Source organism: Vigna unguiculata, chromosome 3 (genome assembly GCF_004118075.2).
Source record: "Vigna unguiculata cultivar IT97K-499-35 chromosome 3, ASM411807v1, whole genome shotgun sequence".
NCBI classification, from domain to species: Eukaryota; Viridiplantae; Streptophyta; class Magnoliopsida; order Fabales; family Fabaceae; genus Vigna; species Vigna unguiculata.
In genome coordinates this window covers 59,274,173-59,294,006 of record NC_040281.1, presented here as the reverse complement: position 1 = coordinate 59,294,006, position 19,834 = coordinate 59,274,173, and the positions used below count along the sequence as shown (strand labels likewise).

The 19,834-nt window shown below is 26.0% G+C and overlaps 2 protein-coding genes across 2 annotated transcripts; one reads left to right on the top strand and one right to left on the bottom strand.

The window, feature by feature from the left end:
* Window positions 1-293: 293 nt before the first annotated feature.
* LOC114179759 (oxysterol-binding protein-related protein 4C-like) lies at window positions 294-8,533 on the top strand. Its single transcript, XM_028066206.1, has 7 exons — window positions 294-455; window positions 5,833-5,976; window positions 6,795-7,040; window positions 7,154-7,250; window positions 7,405-7,696; window positions 7,819-7,921; window positions 8,159-8,533. The coding sequence occupies exons 1-7, from the start codon at window positions 453-455 to the stop codon at window positions 8,408-8,410; spliced, it is 1,137 nt and encodes a 378-aa protein (XP_027922007.1). The 5' UTR covers window positions 294-452; the 3' UTR covers window positions 8,411-8,533.
* Window positions 8,534-9,590: 1,057 nt separating this feature from the next.
* Window positions 9,591-10,434, bottom strand: LOC114179149. The gene has a single exon (XM_028065383.1). It carries the CDS (start codon window positions 10,379-10,381, stop codon window positions 9,893-9,895), a length of 489 nt encoding a protein of 162 aa, XP_027921184.1. The 5' UTR covers window positions 10,382-10,434; the 3' UTR covers window positions 9,591-9,892.
* Between the last annotated feature and the right edge of the window lie 9,400 nt (window positions 10,435-19,834).

Below are 19,834 nucleotides of genomic sequence, written 5' to 3'. Positions count from 1 at the left end.
TCTCAAAAGAATTTTTTTTTTTCTTTTCTCTCAGCCCTAATGCACCTAACAGTGACAGAAAGAAGTGCATTCAATTTTACTCCATTGATAGTAAACCCAATCAATTCATCTTCAACTACCAACTAATACACTATATTAAATGGTCAATGTCATTTCTTTTTCTTCGTATGAACATCCTTTGATTTATTATTAGGACCCATTTTAAATTATTCATTTTACGTTGATAATAGAATAAAATAAAAAGAAAAATGATGGTTATAAAATTGTATTAAACCTTGGCTGGTTTCAGTATTAATTTTCTCTGAGAAAGAACTCAGAGGTTCTGTCAGTAGTAGCTTGTTCCACCGAACAAGATCTTCACTTATATTCACACACCAGCTTGATAAAAGAATAAAGTTTCTGTTTCATTCATCTGCTCATATACCAGTTTACGTTCATCAACTTTCAGATTAATGGTACGTTATTTTCTCACTCAATCTCTCTTTCTATCTTTTTTTTTTTTCTGGTATCCATATAACTTCATATATTCATGCTAAGTTTTTAAGTTTTCCGATCTTTGAAATTAACAGAAATAACACACAGTATTCTTTAAATAGTAACAACGAGGAATATATACTCAAAATATTTTTTTTTCTGTCTATTTATGGTTAATTTCTTTTCTTTCTATTGTTTTCTTACATTGCTAATGGTGGTTGGGTGGGACTTGCGGACATACCCGATAGAGCAAAATTTATTAAAATTGTGCTGTGTCACTACAATTTTTAGAGATTAAACATATTAATTATGTATGAAGATAAAAAAGAAAAATTGTTCATTGATAATGATCTATTGATTGTGGTTTCAAATACATCAAAACTCTGAATGTCATAAACCAGTTCCTCTAGTAAGTTGATAGGATGAACAAAAAAACAAAAACTGAATACTATTCTTAGATTGAAAAGGAAGACAAAGATGGGTCAGAGAACAGAATTTTGTTTTAGTTTAAACGGACATAATATGGTAGGTGATATAATTTTCTTTAAAATATAATTTTGTTTCATCAAATATACAACATTTATTCATCTTCCAGCATTTGTTTACTTGTTTTTTCTACCAAACATGATCCAAAAATAATATACTTGTGCATTTTAACTCAATTTTAACTCGTACAAACTCGGTTCTAAAAATAATGAGTTTTGATTTAAAAAAGTTCAAAAAAGATTTTTTTACTTTCTAACATTAAATATTAATTTTATTTTTAATTAATCTTTAAATTAATTATTCGAAGGATATCGTCCTAGTAAATATGTTTTAAAAAGTAGATATATTTATTATTTTCTGTAATATTGTATTAGTAAATAAACTTAAATTGCAGACACTTATAAACTTTCCAAGCCAAAGAATTGCAACTTGTCAGACAAAAAGCATGCATTGGGCCAAAACTTTCAGAAATTCTTCTACACTTCACTCTAACTTTGGCTTGAGCATTAATATTTTGACACCAATACGAAATACTTTCGTCTGACACTGAAATAAATTAATATTTTATTATAATATAAAATTTTATTGAAAAAAAAATAATATAATATTTTATTGAAAATAAAACAAATAAAAATTAGTTATGAACTGTGGTATGAAAATAACTCTTTCTTTTTTACTTTGTAGTATTTAAGAGTACACTTACATAATAAACTACCAAAAATTCAATATCCAATAACCGACAAATATTAACCAAACACTTCATGTTACATGTATTATTACATAGGAGGAAGGAATTGGTTCATCTTAAGTAGTTGTTGGTCTTATTTTTTTATTCGACATTCTTTTTATGGTTGATTGAACATGTTATGTACATAATATCATTGTATTTTAATGTAGTAATCTAAAAAAGAAAAAATCCCATCGGTCATTAATGCATGTCCCGCACTTTGGACGTGTTCAATATTTCTCTTAGTATCGGTCCTTTTAATCCGTTCTTAACCGGAGACAATGTTGTTTTCATATAATTTTTTTAATATATATATATATATATATATATATATATATATATATATATATATATATATATATATCATAATTTATTTCTTATTTAAAAAGAGAGAAATAATATGTCATACTTGTTTTGTAACAGCATCACCTTTTAAAGTTTAAATGGAAACAATGCATTTGTTTTTTATTATATATATATATAGAGAGAGGCAAATCTTGTTATTTACTTTAATTAGAAATTGCTAACTTTTTAAAAAAGAAATTATCTAAACTCCCTTAATTTGACATATACAAGAAACATTAGCGATTCAATGTTTTAAAATACATATTCTTTTCATCATTGCTAACTTTTAGCCAAGATATAAGGGATTGCTCGGTAACATTTGCATTAACTTCAAAATAAATATTTATTTTTTCTATTTTAATTAAACAATATTTATTTTTATTTGAATTTTAAATAAACATTGTACCTTTCGTATTTTTAATAAATTGATATTTACCACTCTTATTAAATTTTAAAAGATCATATTATCTAAACTTTAAATGAAAAATTATAAAAATTAGAAATTAATGTTTTGAAACACAAAAGTAAAGTAAACACAAAACTAAATTACTTTTAAAATATTGTTTTAAAAATGATTTTAATATATAAGAATTAAAATTATTGCATTCTTTCGTTATCAAAACTCGTTAATTTGTGATTAATTCGTACATGTTCTTGCATAATAGTCACTCTTCAAAGAAAAAATATATTTAGTTTTATGTTATTTTTAAAATTTTAAGAGAATCTATATATTTTTTTCAACTATACTATTTTCATTTTTATTACACATAAAACATTGTTTGGAGAGACAAAATTAAAAAAAATATAACAACTAAATTCTTCAACATTATATTAAAATCAAAATAATTAAATATTTTTTATTTTGGTGAAAAAAAAAAAACTTAAACCCAAAATGGTGTTTGAACATGTTTTATTATGTGGTCCTAGTAAGAATTATAATGCTGTAATTATTCCATTGTCAAACATTCATAAGTGTAGGTCTTTGCACAATAATTTAAAAATTGAGATCTATACGGTGTTTTAATTATGTGTTTTAATTATGTGTTTTATACATGTTTTATGTTTAAAATTAAGTCGTGCGCTATGGTATATAAAAATAATATCATATTTGTTTTATTTAATTCTAAAAAGTAACTAATAACTACCTCAATTCTATTTAATAATATTATTTAAATATAAATTATAATGTATTTAATAAAAATTATTTTTATTGTACAAAACAATATTTATAGACGAGTTTAATATTATTTTTAATCAATGTGAAAGTAATAATTTCTTCTATATTCAAGTCCCATTCAAACCACCACATCAATTAAGAGTTTTTGTTTTTTACCAATTTTTTCTTTTTTACTCCCATTGCCTGTTTCATCTTGTTTTGCTGTTTTAATTATGTAAAAAATCAAATTGACTGGTATTTTTACATTTCAACAAAGCATTGATTTTTTTTTCTTCGTCTTCTATATAGTTCTAGGTCTTTTTCATTAAATAGTGCATTCATTGATAAAATTAGACTATTTATATATATATATATATATATATATATATTTATATTTATATTTATATTTAAAAGTGGTACTTCCTTTGAATTTAAATACTCCTATAAGCAAAATCAAAGATATATGCACTTAAATATTAATAAATTTCAAATTTTTAAACTTTATTTAAAGTTATTACAAAATAAACAATTTATCTTTAAACTTATACATAATTTTCAACAAATATAATTTGATGGTAATTTTGAAAAATCTTTATTATGTGAAAATAAGAATATTAAATGAACTTAATTATTATGAAGCAATTATTTTTTCTTATAATTAGATATGAAGGTACTGCAATTTTATACTGATTAAAAATAAAAGTTAAAAGATTATTTAACCTGTAGCATACAATACATTTATAATTTTTCCTAAATTATATTCATGGAGAATGTTAGGTTTAAACATAAAAGTTTTTTTTTTAATAATAACATTAAATAAGATTTACTGAATTGAAACTTGCTTATATTTAAATCTATTAAATGTGATTTTTCTATTACTTTTGTGTAGAGATAAATACATTTCCTCTATTTCTTTTTACGTCTGTTTAAAAAAATATTTCTTTTTAAATTTGTCCGTATAAAATAAATACTTTTTTTATTATATTTTTCACAATAATTTTTTAAATAATTTAGACATTCATATATTAGGAGAGATAGAGAGAAATGAGTAAAATAAGAAAAGTGTGCAACTATCTTTTAAAAAAAATATTAGTTCCACCCAACAAAAAAACCTAAAAGATACCTGTAAAGAAAGGGAAGGAATGTTTCTTGGTTAACGTGAGAATATATTAATTTGCAATTGAATTTCAGATTCTCTAATATGTCACTAAAATTAGATGGTCCTTAAAGATAAGGTTATTAAAGTTTTTGATTTTGAGGTTCACGAATAAAAATATGATTTAGAGTTAAAAAGAAATATTTTTAAAATTCAACATGTTAAAATAAAAAATCTCAAAATTTACTTTTAGGTCTAACTAATGAGTTTACGCACATTATTATTCGAAAAGTTAAAGGTTTATGTAAATTTGGTATTATTATTCGAAAAGTTAGAGGTTTATGTAAATTAGGGCGAGAAGAAATACTATTTTCAAAGAGTATGTTAGATAGTACATTGTGGCAATTTTCTGTAAGATAGAGTATATTATTCATATTACTCAAACTTCAAATACTAGATGTATATTGAATTTGGATTCTTCAAATAAAACTATATTAATATATATATATATATATATATATATATATATATATATATATATATTGATTTTATTGTTTTAAAAAAATCATATAATTTGAAAACATAACACAAATATAACAAAATAATATCAACATAAATCTAAATTGATATACTCTAATAAATATATTAAGGGTTATATACGTTTATAATTTCTAAATTTGAACACAAAATTAAAACTTATTTTTATTTCAAATTTCTATATTTTGATTTGTAAATTTAAAAAATAAAAAATATAGCTTTCAATGACACTAATTGTTTTACACTTTAGATTCGCTTTTGATTTATAACATACTAAACTTCAGATTCGGTTTTTATTTATAAAGTGCTAAACAGTATCAACTTTACAATTACCGCTTGAAATGTTGTTCGACATGTAAGAGGAAACTTAATGCAATTGACTTATGAAAACTGTGTTTATTCAATTTTAAAATTTAGAAATTAAACTATATTAAGATTTGGAACAAATTTAAATTTCTCATTCATTCATGTTTAATAATTAAAAATATATTTAACCTATCTATTAATCATTATTTAACAAATGCTTTTAGTTTCTTTTAACTGTTTTGCAACTATTATCCATTGATAGATCTCTTGAATACATTTAGATACGTATAAATAAAATTGGAGTTCTGAAGTAAATGTGTACGTTGAGCTATACTAAGTTTTATTGATTGCAAGAGGCACATATATATTACCTGAATAATATATTATTGTTGTTGTTGGTTATTTCCATGCAAGCACATGAGAAGTTTAATACGTAATTCAATGTGAGAAATAAACTGTTACCAAAAAAGTTAGAAGCTCATTAATGTTTATGAAGACTTTATCATGGAACGATTTAAACATAGTGGCTGCTTGTGGGGTTGCAGTGGGGAGCATTCATTTTAATACATTATTAAGATTGGTGTGAAGCATATTTATACACGTCTTCTCTATTCGATTACATATCCTCGTATAAGTTCACATTAATTAGACACTAATTTTTGGTTTTGCATTAATAATAACGAAAGTTACTGATATATCTCGTAGGACACAAAAATTGTGCTGTCAAAACCACTAACACTTGAAGGCCAAACAGATTCAGATGAACACTGCGAAGCTCCAAATATTCTGCAACGCATATTGAGTCTCTTCAAGAATATGCGCCAAGGATCTGATCTCTCATGCTTCAAGGCAAGTTTAGGGTTCCACATCACTTCAAAACTTAAATGATTTTCTGTGAACAAAAATTTAAGATAAGAAATGGTTCCCCACTAAGAACATATTCAAACCCGTAATTTTAATATATCTATATATCTCACTACGAAAATTTAATAAGCAAAATTTTCCTCCTATTTTCCTTTATTTGATTTCTTGACTTGTGAGCTATGAAGTTTGGACATGCCTCATCAATGGTGTGTCTCGTGTCCAACACTTATCGGACACCGATACTCGTACGACACTCGTATGATAAGTATCAGTCAAGTGTCCAATTTGAAAGACATTTTTTTTTGTCTTTAACATGATTTTGAATGACTCTAACACAATATTAATAATCACAAATTCAATTATTTTCTAAAAAAATCTATAAAGTTGTAAATTTATCATATAAGTTTCTATTATGATTATAAAAATAAGGAAAAAAAATATTATATGATCACTACTTTTCGTTTTTTTGGATATTAGATTGATAAATTAGATTCATTTTATGTACGTTGACAATTTGTTAGTTAAAAGTTTGAAACTAATATGTATATGCATGACGTGTTATGTGTTATATTTTTTCAATTTAGTCGTATCTCCGTGTTTGTGTTGTATTTGTGTTCGTATCCGGACTTCATAGTTTGTGAGTACCTAGACCACGCCATCTTCATTAATATATATATATATATATATATATATATATATATAAATACACTGCAAATTATTTATGTTAAATTTTTTATATAAGCATCATTATTTTGTTGAAAGTGAAAGTTGGATTTGGTTGTTGAATCTGTATTGGTGGACAGCTGCCACCTATGTTCAACATGGCAAAGTCACAACTACAGTGCTATGCAGAATCTATATACTGCACAGCATCGGATTTGTTGAGCAACATTAACAGTGGCGAGACTCCTCTAGATAGACTCATATTGGTTGTAGCATGGGCCATTTCCACCACACGCCCTCTAAGCTTTGGAGTTGCACCCTACAATCCCACTCTTGGTGAGACTCACCATGTTTCCAATGGAAACCTCAATCTCTTAATGGAGCAGGTATTATATGTACTCATATGTACTCAATCACCATGTTTCATTATAAGACTTTTCTTCCATTTCAAACGTAAATATGGATTAGGATTTGTACATGGATGCGCTTCTGTTTCCAGGTTTCACACCACCCTCCTGTATCTGCCCTCTATGCCACTGATGACAAGGAAAATATTGGTATCACATGGTGTCACTCTCCAGTTTCAAAGTTCAATGGTATAATACTCTTTTTATTTCATGACATCAGTATCAAACATCTTTTCATTCTTGATTTTGCTTCAATTGGGTGCATGTATGTTGTGAAGTGTAATTATCTTACTTCAAACATTGAACTGTAGTTAATGGATGCATGACAAAACCAAATGTGCAGGTACTTCAATAGAAACTAAGGTGCATGGCAAACGACAGTTGAAGCTCCACAATCATGGAGAGACCTATGAAATGAATTCTCCTAATCTGGTTATCAGAATTCTTCCAATCCCTGGGACTGAATGGGTCGGCAATCTCAGCATTCGGTGCCTAGAAACAGGCCTTGTGGCAGAATTAAACTACATGACCCAATCTTTCTTTGGATTTGGGGGAGGTCGAAGACAGATTAAAGGAAAAATCTATGATTCATTGTCTATGAAGATTCTACACAAAATTGAAGGTCATTGGGACAGGTAATTAATCTGTCTTTCAAGTTTTATTAATTATTTATCTGCAACTCTTTACATGAAAAAGCAGTGCTTTTCAATTGTTTACTTAAAAAGTATCGTAATCCCCAAATTGCAAAATGCAACAGAACTGTAACAGTAAAAAGTACATCCAACGCTGAGGAAAGAGTGATATATGATGCAAGAGAAGTTATTTCAGGGCTTCAAGCTCCTATTGTCAAGAATCCAGAGGTAAAAACCATGTATTTCACTTGTTTGTGTCAGTTTCTTCTGGCTCTAATATCCATAAAGTGTGATTTTTGTTTTGTCTTCCTTTATGAAGTCAAGGAAGAATGGTGAGTGGTATGCAACACTTTCCATAACTATGATATTAAAGAATGAATCTTTTTTGAATTTGTGTTGCTGAAAATGAAAATGTGAATATGCATGCACGTCTTCCTGAATGAAATTGTGTTGTACAATATGCAGAGTGTGTGGCCAACAGAAACAGCCCTTGTTTGGGGTGAGTTAAGCGAAGCCATCTTGAGCAAAGACTGGGAAAAAGCAAGAGAAGCAAAGAAAATTGTGGAGGAAAGACAGAGGGAGCTTCTGAGAGAAAGAGAGGCAAAGGGGGAAAATTGGACCCCAAAACACTTCCTGGTGTCTTATACCAAACAAGAGGGTTGGCACTGTTCACCGATCACAAACTCTGTCCCGAACGCTCCAATTGTCACCTTGTAATTTGTTATGTTTCAAAGCAGTTACCAAAGATGTTATTCCACTTTATCACTAATTCTGTACCTTTTAAAACTCAAAACAGAATCTTTACCATACAAATAATCCATAAATATATCAATTTCTTTGTTACGGAGATCAATAAGTCTATCTCACTCTGCTTATATACTCAGAACGATGCACTCCTATAAGGGAAACAATTCTCAAAGGCTATGCCACCAAATTTACAATATGACTATCTCAAATGAATCAAATATTCAAATTACGTGAAATTACACATTTTATGTTATGTAAAAGGTTACATAACTACTTTGATTCAATATGATGTGGATTTTGTAAATTAACATAGCTTAAATATGTTTTTTATTTTGTTCTAAATTCGAATTAATTCATCTTCGAGACTTTGTTCAATTTAGTTTTTCAGCTTTAAAAACGTGTTATTTTAGGTTTTTTAACCAAATTTTCTAAGTTTATTTGACGTTTCAAACGTGTTTATCCATTAATATTAAAGCGAAAATTTGTCAAATGGTATAAATAACTCAAATGTTATCATGAAACACATATGAAATGTCAAATAACTCAACAAAATTTGGTTAAAAAAAATAAATTCATGTATTTCTAAAACTGGAGAAAACTAAAATTTCAAAAAGAGAATAATTCTAATTTTTAGTTAGAAAAAAAAACATATTTAATCATGTACCCGTCCAAAAACAGTGTGTAGATATTTTACCGATGATAGGGTGATGATCAACAAAGAACAAAGATATGAAGTGGCATCACCATCAAGCCAACCCTTGAGCAAGGATGAGCATAGGTGTAGAGTTGTATTGCTATAGAGTCAATGTCAGTAAGAATAGCAAACCAAACTTCTTTTTAGGAAGCTAAGATTAAGGAAATAATACTAACAAATATTATGTAATTATTATAGTTACATTAGTTATTATTTAGGTTGGTTGAGATTTAGGAAGATATTGATAATTATCTTTAAAATCATTATGTATATATGCTATATTTGTAATTAATTCATCTATTATAAATAAGATTATTCCTATGGTCAAGGAACGGATTGATTTTTATCTAAACAAGTCTTAAGTTGACGGTAAAAATTTCTTTCTTTCTATTTTTGGTTAAGAATTATCGGTCACTTGACCAGAACAAATCCTATTTTCTATTTTTCTTTCAAGAATTTTGACCAAACATCGAAGGATAATCCATCTTTATTGTATCTTAACTCACTTTTATCTTAAATACAATCTAAATTAGAAATTTACAGTATCAGTATCAGGTGCTCAATAGATAACATGCAGAGACATTCGAAAGGACAGCTTAGGATAATCAGATAAAAAAGAAAACTCTAAAATACATTATGCAAGTCCAATTCCCCAACACGAAAGCTTCAGCAAACCGAAACATATCCTTCTCAATCTTTTTAATAATCAAAGCACACCACTCTGCATATGGCTACCTGAATGAAAGGTTATCCAACCATCAATAACATTCTTGCCAATCCGATTCACTCCTCCTATGATATGGCTTCTCTGATATGGTGTCCAACACAGGTTTCCAAGGTTGTACTCTGCAAGGGCTTCTTCCACCAATGTTCATCTTACCAACACCATATTGCTCTGCCGAACCACCTCTTACAGGTTGATTTTGGGTGGACAAAGGACATGCTTTGGCTACTGCGCTGAGTTTCTTTACAAGGCCAGCAAGGTCCACCGGAGAAACATCAGCTTGTAGCACTGAATATGGCAGCATGAAATAGACTTGCCCAGGTTGAAGGTGTGTGTCTCCGGTCATTGATTTTGAGGAAGCGGAAAGAAGCTGAGTAGAAGTGCAGAGAAAGTGTTTTGAGGGGTGCCCAATTACTTGCCTCACTGAAATTGGTTGCTCAAAATCCTCCACATAACCGTTCATATGAACCACACGGATATGCTTCAATATGGAGGATGAGTCGCAAGAAAAACAAGCCCCCATTTTCTCTTGATCAACCTCTCCAATATGCTAATGAAGAAGTAGTTTTTGTTAACTGGTATAAATAGTATTATAGTGTTCGTTTGTGTGTGTGTGTGTAATAAATAAATAAATGGGGATTGACTTTGATGATTTAAATGGTAAATGGATAAGTACACGTATATTGAACCTTTTGGAAATGAAACTGAACCTTTTTCTGACCAAGTTGTTAGTATTGTATTAATCAACTTGTTGCATCATTATTGGCATGAAAGGAGAAAGACACATGCAGCCAGCAATGAAATAGTTCGACCGTATTCATAGAATAAGCTCTAATTAATTCCGAAAGCTTACTTACGTTGTTTTCAAGTACCAAAATTTCAAACCAAACTGTGTGAAACATGAAACAAGGTCCATGGTCCCCATTGCCTACTTAATTGCTTAATTTGGCGTGTCGTTTTAATTTTTAGGTCGTATTCGATGTAGAGTCACATGCAGATCAATTTTATTTTATTTTTTTAGCATTTGTAATACAAAAAAAATACTAAACTCATACTTGAATTCTTTTTTTTTTTAAACTTAAAAGATATTAATACTCAGAAATATCTTATAGCACTTGTATCTTATAGTGCTTGTATCTTAGATTTATCCCGTATTAAAGATGCTTAAGGTTGATTAGAGCTTGAAGAGTTGAAACAATTAAGTCAAACCAACCAATTGCAACCAATATTAATAGTTCATGAAGAGACAAAGTCCAATAATAGCGAGACTCTTCCACTTGCCCAAGTTGCAAAACTCTAATCGATCTCTATGTTTTTCTAATTTTGATAAAATTATTTTCAAGTAAAGTTTGTCCCCCCATACTTTAAATAACGCCCTTTCAACCTAAACCATTTCTCTAAAAACATGGGATACGATGCAATAATACGCTTTTTCTTTTATTTACTTTATAATCACAAAACTTGTATTGAACTAATTTATCACACAAAATTATAGAGATGAAAATTTGATTCATATAGTTTATAAGTCGGTCTCAACTCTCTCTTATATTTTATTCGTTCACAAGGGGTCTCAACAAATTTCAACCCCAAATTCTTTTATTAAAATGAGTTAGGAACAAGGTTAGAGTAAGTTTAATCACATTAAAAGACTTTAACTAACTCATGAATAAAAGACTTTCACACTACTCACGAAATTTAGACAGAAAATTTAGATGCCAAATTAGATTTTTTTCAAATTTATTACATCTAACTTTATAATTTTATATAATTGTTTTTCATTGTCTTTAATTCTTGGATTTTCATAAAGTTTCTTAATTTTAATCGACATAAATGCTTTTTTTATCTTTATCTCGAGTTTTCCTCTTAAAAAAATCAATTCTTTCTTTTTATTATAATTTTTCTAATATTAATTTAGCAACTCTTACCTATTTAAGAAAAGATAATTTTATCACTGTCCAATAGTACATACTAAACAAATTTATCACATGGAAGAGAAAAACTCTTAAAAAAAAGATAAAAATAAATTTATTCAAAAGAAAAAATTGATCAATTCAAAATATTCTTTAACTCATCAATTTCACCGTTGTGTAATTTTATTTTGAAAAGGAAAATAGATCGAAGATGGAAATTCAAAAAGGAAAGAAGAGATGAAAAAGAAGTAGAAGTACAAAAAAGAAAAATGAAAAAAAAAAGAGAATTAACTATACATGAGTTTTTAATAAAATTTTTTAAAAAGTTAATATAAATAATATATAAATATAATTTTAAAATATATAAAAAATGAAATGTAAAAAAATTGAGAGAGCCATAGGTCCCCTATGTTAATGAGAAGATACGTCGATGTTCACCACATGTTAAAGGTTAGGATTAATCAACTGAGACCGAAGTTCCAAACATGTTATCCTAGAACGAAAAATCGAAACGAGCTCATCCAAACATATATTGCAATTACAATCAAATAAAAAGATACCAATAAATTAATCATCGTGTAAATCAGTGTTCAATATTTTATATTTAATGATGGAGTAAGTATGTAATTATATTATATTTTTTCAATATTAATTTATATCGATTTAACTATTATTTTTACTTTTTTTGTTAATATAAGTTCAGTTTTATTTGAACTACATTTAAAGCACAAGCGTTAACCATTTTGCGTTTACCTGTACAATTTATGTAGTGAAAAAAATTGTGTACATAAATATGTCGGATCAACAAACACCTCAAAGCTGCGAGCAAAATTAGTCTGTGTCAAGTGAACTGGAACAAGCATGGTAGGGAAAAAAATCCAGACTTTGAACTAATGGATTTAATAGTTAATTTGAGTTCAAAACATTGGTTTGATTTAATTAATTATTTAATAAAATATTAGTGTTGAAGTTGAACAAGATTATTGTAATGGCTAACTCAATGACAAGTTAGGTTATAATAAGTCGAATTAAAAAACAAAAAAAGTGTTATATATATATATATATATATATATATATATATATATATATATATATATATATATATATATATATATATATATATATATATGATAGATGAATAGTGTTACTCACTTGACTTTGGCAAAACGTTTTTATTTGTTTTGAATGTGTCTGTCGTCGGTGTGGCAAGGTGGGCAAGTGTGTGTTTGAGTTGACTTTTATTTATTTAATGTTAGTAGAAAAAGTTCGACGGTAATGATAATTAAGAATGCAAAATTCAAACTCGTTTTTTTGGTTTGGTTGATTAGTAATAGTAGTTACATTGCTTCCTTGTCTTTTTCTTCCTCAATTCTCAAACCTTAAAATTCTTATCTTCGTTTTGTGTTGTTTTCTTTGTCAACCTCAGACTACGCTTCCGTTCCGTTAACGTGATTTATCGTTCTTCAGTACCGACCTTTGGCGGCTCTCTAAAAGGTACATGTTGTTTTCATTCAATACATAAATAAACTTCATATATGTTTAAAAAGGATGTGGATTATATTTTGAGTCTACCTTAATTGAATCTCGTGTTTTATATATATTTTTTTAATGTATATATACACCACGTACTTTAGATTTCTTATTTATTTTAATTATTTGGCTTTTCATCAAATTTATTCTTATTTTCAAAATAATTTTTGCCTTATCTAAAAATGTAATTATGTTTATCAAATAAATATTCTTTATATTTTACATTTGAATATTTTTAATATTTTTTAATATTTTTATTTATTATATTTTTTTTACATGAGTAATGTTTAACACTTTCAATTTAAGTGTTCAATAACATAAATTTTTCATTTACTAAGTAAGGTAAGAACTTTATCTTCTTTATTTAATTATTATTATTATTTTTTCATTTGAAAAAACTTTATTCTTGCTAAAATAATTTTCGTTTTCTCTCGGTCATCGATTAGATTGATATTTGAAAAATTTTCTTAAATCTTTACGATATTTATCTTTGATTATACATTTATTTTTCTTTGTGTGATTTCATTTAATGGTCTCTCAAATTATTTTTAAGACAAACATTTGATCAATTTTTTAATAATTTTATTTGTTGTTTATTTTTATCATGTAGAATACTATTTTAATATTTTGTATATAATTATTTTTCTTTTCTAACTTATTATTACCATAGGTATAATTTTATCACTATAATTGTGTAAATAAATTTTATTTACTATAATATAACAATTTAATGTAATTGCAATGAATTTTTTTTATCATTATCTAATATATATTGAAGTTCAAAAGATAAAAGATATATGTTAAAGTACTATTATTATTAGTTTGATCTCTCATTTTGTGTTATTTGTGTAATTTGATCAAGTGATGTATTATAACTTTTATTGGTCTATAAAAAAAATGAACTACACATACATTTAAAATAATTTTTATTTTTAATTTGTTTTTCTTTTAATTTTTTTTTGAATATTTTTAAACTTTATCATCAGGTTTCATTAACATTTACAAATTTAATACATATGTTGGTTATTATGAAATTGTATTTGGTATTCTAATTTGAAATGTATACACCCCTTTTAATATTGAATATTTTATATTACTATGTTTTCATTATCGTAAATTTTTGTTATTTTATAAAAAATAATTGATTGATATTGAAATAGTCATAATGGACACATGTACGAGTACAAGTATATACCCGTTATATGATAAAAATGAGGATGTGAAAAAAATTTGATACCTGAATTTTGATATAGGGATGAAGATAATTTTTTTTAAGAGTGAATATAAGATAACGAAACTCGCCCTCATCCCATTACCACATCTACATATGACACTAATGGTGAGAAACACAATAATAAAAATTTCTGAGGTTAAATGATAAATAAGAAATTAGAAAATGGGATTTAAAGAAAATAGAGGATGAAAGAGAAAAATGTGGGGGTGGAAGAAGTAAAAGACTAAAATAATCTGTGAATAACAAATAACTTTATCATGCCTCAAGGTGCACAAGGTTTGAAAATTAGGGGTGGCAAAACGGGTTGGGTCAAATGGGCTAACCCGTCAGTCTGTGTTAAAAGAAACGGGTTGGGTTGAAGATCTCAACCTGTCAACCTGTTCTGATCCGTCCCGTTCAGCCCGTCAACATAACGGGCCAGCCTGTCCTGGCCCCTTGATCCATTTAAAAAAAATAAAATAAAAGTAATTAAAAAGATTAATTTTTTGTATTATATATTTTAAATGTATAAATATATATAATAGTATTGTAATTTAAATCATTAACACTTACAAATTAAGTTTGAATTATTAGTTATAGTTGAATAATTGAATATGTAAATTTAATAATTATTTTAACTTATCTAATTAAAAATATTAACTAATCAATTAAAAGCTTAAAAATATTTTATTTGATTAAATATGACTTTAATAATAATTTATATCTATATATAAAAAAATTGAAAACAAATTAAAAAACTTTTATAAAATAAAAAAGTAGACGGGTCAGCCCGTTCTGACCTGTTAGCCTGTCTTATACGGGACGAGTTGTGATTATTGATCCGTTTCGGTTTGACGAGCCAGCCCAGTCCGACCCGTTTTTGACAAGCCACATACGGACCAGGCCAAAACAGATGAGGCTAACCTGTTTTGCCACTCTCACTGAAAATGAAACGAAAATAAAAACAAATAAATAAAAGAAAAACAAAAAGTAAAAATGAGTTTTATTAAATTATTTTAATTTATTTTTAATTTTTCGTATTTTAGATTAATTTCCAATAATCTTACTTTATTTTAAACATTTATATCCCTCATATTTCATTTTTTTTACAAATTAAAAAATTTAATTTAACTATTGTAATTAAATATTATCCTTCCTGACTATTTTTTGCAATGTTACACTTGAACAAGTACTTTTATTCTCAAATTGTTGATGTAAACACATGTTGTTTATATATTAATTTTGAAATTTTCACCATGGTATATTAGTATATTTGGAAATTTCTTATGAGACTTGAATACTAAATTTAAAGAGAACTCCGAATTAGATATTCTATTGTATTACTTGTTCTTATTCTCATAATTTTTTAGGGAAAAAAAAAACTATTTTCCCACTTTTCAATGTGGAATACTTCTTCGATCAGAGGTGAAAAAACGTGATACAAATTTTGTTACAGACTCAAATATTTCAGCGGAAACGCATGAAGAAATTGGAGTCATCAAACAGTTTTATTGGGCTAAAGAGGCTGCAAATTAGCTCAAACTTTTAGTCCCTTCTGAGTTTTGTTTCTATGGGGCTTTCTTCATGCACCTCCCTTTTTCTTCCTATACCCTTATAAAACCTGTAATTTTCGAACTACACCTTATTAAAATTATAACAAAAACCCACCTTTTCTTTCTTTCTTTTTTTTTTAAATATTTTCCGGATTGAAAATTCAGGAAGATATTTTTAGATCTAAAAGTAATTTTCAAAATATTTAATCTAAAAATATTTTTTATATTTTAAATTAAGAGTTTTTTAAATTAAAAATAATTTTCAAAACACTTAATGCAGAAAATATTTTTTATATTCTGGATTAAGTGCTTAGATAATATTTACATGTTAAAACTAGTAATATTCTTTTATTTTCAATGTTTTATGTCATGAAGTGTTTGCATAGCTGCAGATACATAAACTAGTAATATAAATGTTCCATTTCCTTCTGAAAATAAAAATAAAAATATTAGTTTATCCTTATGACATAATCAATTGTACATGGTAAAAAATTTATTTATGTAATTCTAATAAAAAATAGACCAAACATGAAGTAAATTATTAATGTATTTTATATTTTATGTGTATTTTTTATTTAAAATTATTTTACGAAATAAATGGTTTATTCTTTATAAAATGGTGGTAAGGGTTACTAAGTTGCAACACTAAGATAATACGTGATAATAAAGTTGGAATTTGGCAGTAAATGTGTTGGTATTCTTTTTATCGTTCACACTTTCAACCATTTTCATTCCCTATTTTCATTTTGGTGAAACGCACATCATCCTTTGTATTTTAGCCACCGTCTTTTCTTTACGTTTAATATTCTCGATACAAATTAAATTGTAACAACCTTAAAAAAATAGATCATTTCTATTCTTTAGAGTTCATAATATCAACCAAACCTGAATACATAAACTATTTCCAAAATGTGTAATCACAGTCCATAACAAAGTTGGTAAAAAATGAGTTAATTTCTGCATAACTTTACTCTCAAAGTTAAAAGGATTACACAACTTCACAACTATAAAAAGGTATGTACATAGACCAAAAGCTCATAATGTTTTTTCACATGACACAATCCTCATCTGATCTATTATCATTCCTATATAAAATTTCTTTTGTTCACGCCATTATAGTAATTATTACAAAACAGAGATATTTAAATATCAATAAGAGAAAAGGTAAACTAATAATAATTTCAAATATATTGTATTTTAAATTTCTATAATAATGTAATTATTTTTAATTAGTAACCAATACAAATGTTATTTTTTATATATAAAAACAATATAAGAAAATATTTATGAAATAACAAATCTATACTCAATATCAAGATTTATGTATTGATTTTGGCACAAAAAGTCTTATACATGTCATGAAACCACTTAGTGGATTGTAGTAAAGGTCTTGACTCTACTTGGTCTAATAAAATGACAAAATTTCTCCTAATTGAGTAAGTTAACTTAAAACTTCTTTAGTAAAGGGTCTTGACTCTACTTCTGACCAACACATATCCTTAATCAATGCATAACATTAACTATCAAGGATTTGCATTTCTCCTTTAAAAGCACAAACCTCATACAAACATACAATTCAATAATTTTCATCTTTCCATCTCATTAATATACTTTCATACTCATAACAACATTCCATAAAACAAAATTTCTCCAACAAATTATTCGTAATTCAAGCCAAAAATGCAAAATTATTCATCCAACAAGAATAGACTTGTCCGATAAAAAATACCCTAATTGTTCTTTCCAATTTAAATAATTAAATCATTCACAAAACAAAATTATATATATATATATATATATAATAAACTAATTAGTCTTTAATGAACATTATTAACGTGTTTGCATTATTGTTAACAAAATTTAGACGAGTTTCTTTCTTTAGTTATTTTTCTACCAATAGTTTTTATGACATGGGAACTCAAGTTACAAAAATTTTATTGATTATATCCAATTAAGTGCTTCCCACATTGATCAAGTTAGGTATATATAAAAGGAATTATTTACCAAGTTTCCATCTCAGATTTTTTTTATGTTTCCGCAGTATTGTTTTTTCCACAGTTTCATTTTATTTTCAATAAATATAAAAAACAGTACATTTGTCTTTTTTACCTTTATGCAACTAATTTTACTTAAATATTTATTTAATTTTATTTAAAAAAATATATTTTTACCATGAAATCTTATTTTTTAAAGTTTAAGTAATTGAGTATAGAGCGGAATATTTTAAATGATAGCTTTTTCAAGTCAAGTATAACAATTCACATAAATCATGATTTCTATTTCAACAAATGAAAAAAAAAAACTTTTCCCAATTTAGTATTAGTAATATTAATTTGTATTAAATGAAGCAGCGTGTGATGAGAAGTTAATGAATAACAAATTTGACTTTGTTGAATAGAGTGGAAGACATTACACAACAGAAGTGGTCGCTGATTGGAATGGGACAAGCAAACGCTGAGGAACGAGCCAACGCGTTTCTATTTGGCGTGACCCCAATTATTGTAATTTTAAAAATAATAGATATACGACCAAAATATTTCATACGTTTTGACAAGTATTTATAGTTATTTAATCTTGGAAAAACAGTATCTCTACTCTATTAAATGTTTTATACTAACAAAAGTTTAATGATAAAGGTTATTCAGTGTCATTCATGTATTTCTATTATTACAAATCAATACTTTCTTTTTTCCAGTTGTGATAAATAAAAAAATTAAATATTTAATTAGTAATTCGATCTTTGTAATTATATCAATGACACGTGATATTCTTACTAATTATCATATCAATGACACGTGATATTCTTACTAATTATCAATTTGATTGTATTTACTAAATATTAAAAGTGAATTTATTAAAAAATATGAAAAGTGAGTTATAGACTTAAATTAGAAACTAAATTACTAATTAAATCTGAATAAAATTATTAAAGTTAAATCTAAAACTAAAATTTGAGATATTTAAAGAGATAAAATGTCACCTTTAAAGTATATTGATATTTTTTATTTCTATTACAGTGTTTTTAATTTTTACTAACTAACTTAAATAATATATCCAGTATGTTTTAAAAATGGATAAATAAAATTTATGAAATTAAAAAATAAAATTTGAATTCAATTTATCAAATAAAATATATCACTTACAACATACAAATGTAAAAATTATTTTTATAAAATAAAATAAGAATATTTAAATTTTATTTTAGAATAAATATTTTACTGAATAATATTTTGTAAAAAAGTTTAAATAATTTTTTTAATTAATGTTCTTCAATTACTTGCAAAATACTTAAATAAGCATTATTTATTTAAAATCAGTGTCTAAAAATAATTTTATATTTGTTATTGTTCATTACAAATTATTCAAAGTTTTATTTTACATAATTAAGATTTAGAGAATATCATATTTAATATGTGATTATATATATATATATATATATATATATATATATACGTATATATTTATGTATTAAAAATAAAATTATATAGTTAATACATTATAGTTTTTCTTAAAAGATGTGAAAAATTTACACTTAAATAATAGGAGAATTTTTTCATTTAATTACATTGATATTTTAATTAATATAATAAAATTGAGTAAATATTTTGAAACAAAATGTAAAAAGTCTTACATTTATGAAAAAATATTCCAAACATACAAATGATTATATTAAAGAAATAAAATAATAAAAAATATACTAAATTAAGAGATGATGATAAAATGGACTTAGGTCGATCTGCTTTAACTCAACTCGTTCTTAATTCATCAAA

Bases quoted from the DNA above. Each gene is read 5' to 3' on its own strand.
- LOC114179759 (XM_028066206.1), top strand. The intron at 5,977-6,794 runs GCAAGTTTAGGG...ATTGGTGGACAG, and splicing joins CTGATCTCTCATGCTTCAAG to CTGCCACCTATGTTCAACAT. The intron at 7,922-8,158 runs GTAAAAACCATG...TACAATATGCAG, and splicing joins CTATTGTCAAGAATCCAGAG to AGTGTGTGGCCAACAGAAAC.
- LOC114179149 (XM_028065383.1), bottom strand. From the start codon at position 10,381: ATGGGGGCTTGTTTTTCTTGCGACTCATCCTCCATATTGAAGCATATC.